The sequence below is a fragment of the Astatotilapia calliptera genome, chromosome 1 (genome assembly GCF_900246225.1).
Source record: "Astatotilapia calliptera chromosome 1, fAstCal1.2, whole genome shotgun sequence".
Taxonomy (NCBI): domain Eukaryota; kingdom Metazoa; phylum Chordata; class Actinopteri; order Cichliformes; family Cichlidae; genus Astatotilapia; species Astatotilapia calliptera.
Genome location: NC_039302.1, coordinates 22650853 through 22660299, shown reverse-complemented (window position 1 = coordinate 22660299; position 9447 = coordinate 22650853). Strand labels below are relative to the sequence as shown.

At 41.2% G+C, this 9447-nt stretch overlaps 1 protein-coding gene across 3 annotated transcripts in view; it reads left to right on the top strand.

The window, feature by feature from the left end:
• Positions 1-2476: 2476 nt before the first annotated feature.
• kiaa1549lb (KIAA1549-like b) overlaps positions 2477-9447 on the top strand; it is a 56395-nt gene continuing 49424 nt past the window's right edge. For 2 of the 3 annotated variants that reach the window (XM_026170029.1, XM_026170020.1), the window contains exon 1: positions 2478-3700. In XM_026170029.1, coding sequence (XP_026025814.1) covers positions 3481-3700 — 220 coding nt within the window. In that variant the 5' untranslated portion in view covers positions 2478-3480. Of the gene's footprint in view, positions 3701-9447 lie in introns of all 3 variants that reach the window. The other variant, XM_026170039.1, reaches the window with a different exon arrangement.

Below are 9447 nucleotides of genomic sequence, written 5' to 3'. Positions count from 1 at the left end.
GCACTGTTTATGTGCCTTGAGATTCAGAAAGTGAGAATTCATGCTGGTGATTTCTTCCCGATTTATTTGAGGAAGGAGTAGAATTCAGTAACAGTTCCCTACAGTGTAGAATGGACAAGTTTTTAACAGACATTTGACCAAGAGTTTAAAGAGGAAAGTAAGAAAAACAAGAAGCAGAGAATAAAAACAACTCAAAGTAGGACTTCATCACAGTGACTCTGATCAGCTTATACACATGAACAGCGTAGTGGTGGTTCTCCGCTTGTTTCACACAGTCGCCACGTAAAACCTCTCTGATTAACACACACATGCGTGCGCTTTGAATGACACTCACTCAATGGTCTTTGGATAGTCACTCTGGCTGAACAGCAGATGCAATACTTTACATTGTGCGGTCATTGCACCACCAAGTGTTCTTAGATAATCTCCATGCTTTACATTACCTTGCATGTACACCTTAGATGCTTCACTTTGTCTGCCTAGAAGCTGACTGCCTAGAGCAGCGCTCCTATCATGCAAGCTGAAGCTGAGTGGGAGTAACCAGAGCACGGCTGACAACACTGGCCTTTTAAAAATCAGAAGCTATGCTTTATATCCAGCAAGAGTATATCTGGGTGTTTTTGTTCTGGGTTCTGGACGAAAAGAGCTCTGTCGAGGAGGTTGTCATGTTCTCTGTCAGTCATGAGTGCAATACTCCACATTTCGCCACTGACATTGATATGGTTGTATGTTTTTTAATAGCTTTTGTCTGACTTGTATGCTTTACTGATCATACTCAAATATCCCTTTGGGAAAGAAAGCTTATGATGACAAGGCATGGACTTGGCAGATTAGTGCTTGAAATAGTTCCCCCAATAATAAGCATGTGAAATGTAATCTGTGTTTTGATTCCTTCAAAGGTATTCACCAGCAATGCGCCTGCATAAACTCTCCCATACTTGTTTAGGAAAAGAATGGATGCAAGAGGAGAGAAATCTTAAAACTGTTTTTAATTTTCCACAAGATTGACACCTTGATTTCTTTTCTGTTTTTTTTTTTTTTTTTTTTTTGAAGATTCATCTAACATTTAACAGATAAAACAGTCATTTGTAAAATTACTTCTATTAATGTTATGACTTTGATATGGAAAAAAAAAATCCTCTGCTGCGGTATTATCCTTTAGAGATCTTAATTCAGGGTGTGTATTAGTCTAATTGTGCTACTGTGTAACTGTTTGATTTTAATATGAGATTTGTTTTACTCAAGCTCTTATTTTCAGTTTTCTGGTCACTTGTATCAATTTCAGAGTTAATTCACACTGCAAGTTATGGAATCATCTGTTTGGATTGCTCATCAATTAGACTTGATAATTAAATCTGAACTGTTACTGTTTTAATACCTGTAGATTTTTTTTGTTTTGTTTTGTGGCTTTTATTTCCTCCTGTTTTTGGTTCGTTTGCTTTTTTAATTTTGTGCTACACTAGTTTGCCATGTAGCAATTGCACTGTGCAATATTTACAGTATGAGGACTGGGAAAACTAACTCTATGGATGTGATGTCTCTTTACAGTTTGCGATAGTGTTTCCTCTCTAGTTCTCAGTGATTTAGGTGTGACCAAGCCTTCTCTACTTTGTCACATTAAGCAGGTTTTCCAGGTGACTCTTTTGGTGAGTGTCAAAATAAGACTTTATGGTGTATTATTGTTAAGATTCACTTTGAATTAAAAAAAAAAAATCTATTGATGCAGTTCTTTCTGATTTGGTCTGTTCATTCACATTAATGCACATTAATATAAATGATGGATTGGACTCATTTCTATTTGTTTTAGTGTGTGACAGGAAAAGTAGAGTTTGCAAGGTAGTATCTTGACATTTATTGTCAAAAACAAAAAGACTATCCTTTAGAATTGTTTCAGGAGAAAACTGCTCAATTATCAGACATGAGAACCTGGAATCAGACAAAAGATGAGTTTTCTGTCAGTTAATCTGTTGCATTTAATCTCCAAACATGAATATGTTCGGATGAAACTGAAATTTGAACCTGAACACAATAAACTGCACCTACTGAAGAAGATTTTTGTGCTGTGATTGAAAGCTCCAAATCACAACAGTTCCCTCAATGGGCTTTATATTGTGCAGAGAAACCCAACAATCAGATTTGCCCATATGAGTAAGTACTTTGGTGACACTGGGAAGGAAGGACTCCCTTTTCTGACAAGAAGATGCCTCCGGCAGAACCAGGGTCTGTGAGGGGAAGACACCTGCTGCGACCGGTTGGGGATGAGGGGAGGAAGACCGGACAAAAGACACTGTGAAAGGGTAAAAAAGATGAATAATGGCTTATGACACAGTGATAAAACGTTAATAAGAAGAAAGCTCCCAGCAGCCTCGATCTACTGCAGCGTCACTAAAGGGGAGGATTCAGGGTCACCTGATCCAGTCCCAACTATATGCTTAAAATCTATATTTTTAATAATTTATTTATAATATAATGTATTATATTTAAAATAAAAAATCAACAGCTGACATCTGTAGAAACTCACAGGAGGTAAAAACGGGAGTGTATGCGTCAAAAGCAGAAAAACATCGACGACAGAAAAGTGTCTCCCGAATTAAAACCTGGAGCTTGTTCCACACATTCTTAAATAAGAAACACGAGTGAGCACAATTCTGAAAAATGTCAAATGATTATGGTTGCTAAATTACCTCAACCGGAAAGACGTGTTAATGTTCAAATGATAAAATGTTCAAATTGGTAAAAAATCGTGTTCAGTGGGCTTTGGTGTTGACGACCTGCTGTGTTTTCTGGGTCTGGCCTGCCATCCTGTGGACATCAAGAGGTACAACAGCCATTATCCGCACAATTAGGTATTCACGCATTAATTACGGTAACCATTAAGAAAGATAATGTACGTGTTAATAGGCTAGTGTCACGTGATTATTGTCGTTTTTAATATCAACCCAACATGTAAGAGCGCAAAGAAGACCAACCATCATTTTTTTTAAGCAGCTCCACATAGAAATCTGATTCTTAACGAGTTACCGCCAGAAGAGGTCGTCCTGCCCTCTCGCTTCCATTCTCACTACAATTAACAGAGAGGTTAATTCGCCCAGTTTGGCCAGGAAGGTGGCACACTTCAAAATCATCCAGCCACAAGCAATCAGCGGTAGGCTGGCCTTTCTTTCATGACTGAATGTTGCCTGTGCGCAAGTAAATGCCTGCCATCCACCTGGACCAGATCTGGATGTGGCACTTCACCGCCAACAGCTAAATGTCAAACCTTTGGCAAAGTGCGCGCGCCGCCCTGCGCCACACAGTGATGATGGGTGGACCGAGCGGAGAGGGGCGATAGGGCACATTTCTTAATTTCCCTTCAGCGCCGCTTCCCCCACCATCCAGACCTGGACACGCGACGAGACCGCGGGACGGCCCTGTTTCCCGTTCACACAGCGATCCAATGTATTATTCACGAGCGAAACTTCAGCAACTTGTCCACTGGATATGGCTCCCGGTTTGAGGAGTGGGCGGACAGGTCACCTCAGAGTGGCGGGAACCGGCGGGGCAGACCCCGATGGGTGCTCGCCGCAGCGGACGGATGCAGGAGGAGAGGGGAGGTGTTTGAGGACCAGGTTGCGAGTCGGAGCAGCGGGGATGCTTGCAAACTGTCTGCTGTCTGTAGCAGTGCTTTTACTTCTTGTCCGGTGCTCTTTGGCCGCAGAGGGTAAGCACGCGCCGTCGCGCTATCTGCTCCAACATGCCGTGGCAGAGTGTGATTTTTATGCGTTCACATTTTTCACATCTAGGCTGTGACATCTGCTGTGGAAGAATGAGAACATGCTGAGTGGAAAATGGATCTTTTGTTTAACACGGGCAGCGTTTTGTAATCCGCTGCTGGGTGCGTGATTCACGGGCTGTGTGGATGCAGCTATGGTCTGCTCAACAGCTTTCTAAATCATTTTTAGGAAAAGAAAACTTCTATCCTTTAGCCATGAATCCAAATCTCTACAGTGTGATACACTGTTGGGCTTCTGCAATGAATGAGATTAGGGAGTATTTTCTCCCCTGGACAAGGTCTCTTATAAACGGCACTGCCACGAGATGATATTTTAGGGATGCTGTTGATTCTGGTCTACTCGGGGTTTGCTCATATGTGATGTAACGCTCACCTGAGCCTGAAGCCTTTGTCTCACTGATCAGATTGCACTGCACAGAGCACAGAGCTCTGTTTCTCCTCAGGGTGAGCAATCTCATCCTCAACATTGTCTCCCAATTCAACTTCACTTCCCCATTGTTCCTTTGATGGCATTTTATTTGTGTTGCATTTCAATGACAGAGGCTATTAAGCCCCATTATTACAGCCAGTAATGAGCTGTAAGGAGTTATTCTGGGAATGCAGTGCAGTGCGGTCACAGGACAGTGTTTCAGAGCATCTGGGTCAGCACTAATGACACACATACTGCTGCCCACTGTAGGTCTGTTTGTCTCCTCTGGCATGTGAGGCAGCTGGGGTAAGGTTGGCCGACTTAGCTGCCCTTCAGCCATCACCGTTTGCCGGGAAAAGTGGTTGAAACAAAAGAACAAGACAGTCAGTCTCTTCATGTGCACTGCCTCGACTGCACAGGTGTCCTTGAAATCTTGTGTGTCCACGAGTGAAAACAGAACAAACACAAGGTGTTCTTTGCAGGAACTAAACTGAGAGTGGCTCCATCAGCCCTTTCCAGTCTGCATACTGTGATGTAGTGGTGGCTGTAGTCTCACCTCTGCTGATGCACTGCTACAGTAGCAGAGTCTCCTCCTCCTCCCTCCCACCACCTCCTCCTTTTCACAGTCAGCACATCCATTCTTAAACACATGAACACAGCAGCAGCACCTGAGTTGTACAGATAGAAGTGCATTTTTTACAGTATTTAAGTGATGTTTTTGCATTTATCTGTGTGCTGTCTTTTAGTTAGCATCAGTGCAACCTGCACCCTTTCCTCCAAAAAATAATTCCACCTTTTCTTACATTTGATTCAGCTGATGAGAGTATGTAGCCTACACCACATGAGGTTTAATTGACAGATTTTTGCATTTAAGTGTCCAACAAAGGACATAAAACATTCCTTTTATGAGCTATAGCAAAAAAAAAAAAGAAAAGAAATAAAATACAAATAAAAAAAATAATACTATTACATAATGGATATAAAGTACAAAATTATTACACAGAAACTTGAACACTGCAGTCTTCTATAAATTAATTCATGCAACATTGACTGGGGTCCATTACGTTTTCTCCAATTATCATTGAGGTGTAATGGGAAACGATGGGAATACTGATGCCATTTTTCTTTTTCTTTATCCTCTATGTATCAAGAAAAACCTAGTAGCAAACTAAACTGTGTGGAGGTGGCCAACACTAACAGAGGCTCGTCAGACATTTATAAAATCAGACCTCGATGTCTAATAAATTCTCTTTTTAGCTTAAACTTTTGTAGGGCATCATTAAATGTGTAGGTACTAATAGAAAGCATTCTATAGCATTGAAATCTTAAAGGAGCACAATGGGGTGAAGGTGACGTGAAAGAAGTTTGGAACCTTCAGCACGCCTGAAATTGGATATCTGGTGGTTAGTTACACAGGGGTTCACACAAGGGTGTGGGGTTCCCCTGCTCTCATGCTCCCTATGCCTATGCTGGGGAGGTTCTGGTGGACTTTCTGGTTAAATAAAGGAGGGGGGGGGGGAAACAAAGCTTCAGAAGCCTTCTACAGAGACCAGAGGACGACTGTCTCAGCAGCACTCCAAAAATCAGGCTTTTACGGTAGAATGGATAAACTGAAGCCACTCTTGAGTAAACATCACCGATGGCCTGCCTAGAGTTTGGGTAGAAGAAAAAATAATTTTCTGGTCTTATCAGGAAAACAAAAAAAGCCATTAAACTGCAAAGACTTAGAGGTGGCAATTCACAGATGCTTTTCATCCTATCTGACAAACCTTGATAGGAGTAGGTTATGCCTGGGAGATCTGGGTAAACTGGCTAAATCCAGGTATTTAAAGCCTGCAAAAACTTATCCATAACGCTCTGCCAAAGTGGCTTTTACAAAGCCCAGAATTAAGGATTTATGCATGTTTGTTAATAAAACATTTCAATTTTCTGTCAGCACACTTTCACCTTATCATTATAGATAAATGCTTGACCTCTGTTATAGAAATTGTCCTCATTATACTGTGCAAGAAACAGCACTGAGCAGCTCATTTGTTTTATTTATTTATTTTTGCTTTCGATTGCATTTCCCTAAACTAATATACAATATATATTCTGGTTTAGTGCTATATTTGTGTATGCCTTTCTAAGGATTACTAAATAAAAAACACACTTAGTTTTCTGAACTCACTGCTGAACCAGAACAACATGTGATTTCTATGGTAACACCAATTTTTGACTAACAATGACATTTCCCCTTCAGAGCCCTCACCAGTCAGAGTCAATGTGAGATGCTGCGTCAGTGTGTGTGTCTCGAGTAATTTTCCAAGCAAAGACTAAGCTTTTGCCTCATGTTAGATTGTTGTTGAATAAATTCACAGAATCTCGTGCTGGCTTTATTGCTTTCTTATCAACAGCTGCTGAAATTATGCCCAGGGACATGCAGAAGAGCGAGCTAAGCAAAGGCTTCTGTATTCCTTCCACGATCAACTGACTTCTTCTGACGTAAGCTCTGTTTACTCCTGCGAGCACAGCCCGCCCGTTCGCTTATGAGTGCTGACAGCTTGGTTTTGACGCGGGGTTAACCTCATAGACCTCTGAGTATGAGAAGCCATCCCTGAGCTGTTGCCAGTCATCACTTTGTGCTTAGGAATTCATTGAAAGCAGGCATGAAAGTAAGATTGAAAGCTATTTCCTATTTGCAAAACATTCTGGGGGGTTTTTACTCATAAAATGAATGGTAATGTGAATTGAGTGGCTCGTGACACTATCTGTGTGCCTGCGTTTTTTAAGTCTTTCTAGCTGTGCAGTTTTCTTTTGTGTGTGTGTTTTCTGTTTTCTTGCATCTAGATGAGTCTTTTCAGAGCTGTCAGGATGGTCAGTGTGAAACTAACTTCTACAGATTTTTTTTTTTTCTTTTAAACACCACTCACGGTTGGTTTGGTACACTGTCTACATGAGCTGTGGGTTTTGAAGAGTACAGGGAGGGCCATTTATATGGATACGTTACGTTGAAACCAAGCACACCATTGTTTTTCTTGTGACATTACCAATAAGTTTGATGTGTCACATGGCCCTCTTCCTATTGAAAAAAACAAAAGTTGTATCCAAGATGGCCGACTTCTAAATGGCCACTATGGTCACCACCCATCTTGAGGAGTTTGCCCTTTCACATATACTAATGTGCCACAAACAGGACTTTAATATCACCAACCATTCCCATTTCATTGTGTATCCATATAAATGGCCCTCCCTGTATATTCAGTTAGGGTTCTAGGCCTATTAACTTCTCGTTAATGATCATGATTGACTACAACTGGTAGTTTCTCTTTGTCAGCATAAAAAGGATTTGATTGATAGCACTCTGAACAATGGGAAAGGCCAAGGAACTCAGTGAAGATCTAAGAAGGTCTCTTGGAGCCATTTCTACTACAGGTTACTAGATCATTAGTTTAAATGACTAATGATCACTTTGTCAACACTTTGCCAAGGACTGGAAGAAGATCCAAACTGTCACCCTCAAATAAGAGCAAGTATGTTAGGATGTTCACGAACAATCAATGAACCACCAAGGCTCAAGCCTGCCATAAACTAAAAACTGCTGAAACACTGGTGTCACTGTCCACAGTGAAGGAAGTTTTAGATAATCAAGGACTAAGAGGATGGCGACCAAGAAAGAAACCACTGATCCAAAAACCCAAATAGTTGCTTCTGTTCATCTGGACATTGTGTTTTCACTGGGAGAAACGTTTCGTCACCCATCCAAGTGACTTCTTCAGTCTCAGCTGACTGCAGGCTTCCCCAACCTTATAAGCAGGACGTTTGCGTAACGACTGAAACTAACACCACTGACTAACAATGGGCCATGAAGTCAGTTTCATGATCATTAATAAGCAAATTGTCATGACCATTGATCAATGAGTACTATTCACATGTACTGAATAGAAGTATATGTTTGGAGGAGTAAAGGTGAGGCTTTGCAAAATAAGAATTCTACCAGCTTTTAAGCACTGTGGTGATAGCATCATGCTTGGGTGCAGTTTTGCCACCAGTCGCATTGCTACATTGCACAAAATGGAAATGGATGAGGGCTACCTCAAAATTCTTAAACTTCACCTCAAATCGACAGCTAGACGGTTAAAGCTTGGACACAATTTGGATGTTCCATCAGCTCAATAATCCCAAACACACATGAAAATGAAGTTTGTAATGGATAAATCAGAGTAACATCAAGCTTCTGGAGTGGATTTTCTAAAGCCACAACCTCAACCCTATTGAAAATTTGCTGGATCTGTGCCAGTAAACCAACCTGTTTAAATGAACTTTACCAATTCTACCAAGAAGAATGATGAAATATCCAGCCAGAATTATGCCAAGTTTGTCGATGGCTAACAAAAGCATTTGGTTGAGTTGCAACGTGCAAAGGGCCATGTGACCAATTATTAGTGGGGTTCTATATATTTGATCCTGTATATATAATTTTGAGAGAAAATCCAAAATAAATTCAAACTTTTGCACCCAATTCTTGTTTTTAGTATTTGGTCATGAAAGATTAGCTATTTTAGGGGGATATCTGTGTGTGCAGGTGACTATTACTGTGCATAATTATTAGGCAACTTAACAAAAAACAAATATATACCCATTTCAATTATTTATTTTTACCAGTGAAACCAATATAACATCTCCACATTCACAAATATACATTTCTGACATTCAAAAACAAAACAAAAACAAATCAGTGACCAATATAGCCACCTTTCTTTGCAAGGACACTCAAAAGCCTGCCATCCATGGATTCTGTCAGTGTTTTGATCTGTTCACCATCAACATTGCGTGCAGCAGCAACCACAGCCTCCCAGACACTGTTCAGAGAGGTGTACTGTTTTCCCTCCTTGTAAATCTCACATTTGATGATGGACCACAGGTTCGCAATGGGGTTCAGATCAGGTGAACAAGGTGGCCATGTCATTAGTTTTTCTTCTTTTATACCCTTTCTTGCCAGCCACGCTGTGGAGTACTTGGACGCGTGTGATGGAGCATTGTCCTGCATGAAAATCATGTTTTTCTTGAAGGATGCAGACTTCTTCCTGTACCACTGCTTGAAGAAGGTGTCTTCCAGAAACTGGCAGTAGGACTGGGAGTTGAGCTTGACTCCATCCTCAACCCGAAAAGGCCCCACAAGCTCATCTTTGATGATACCAGCCCAAACCAGTACTCCACCTCCACCTTGCTGGCGTCTGAGTCGGACTGGAGTTCTCTGCCCTTTACCAATCCAGCCACGGGCCCA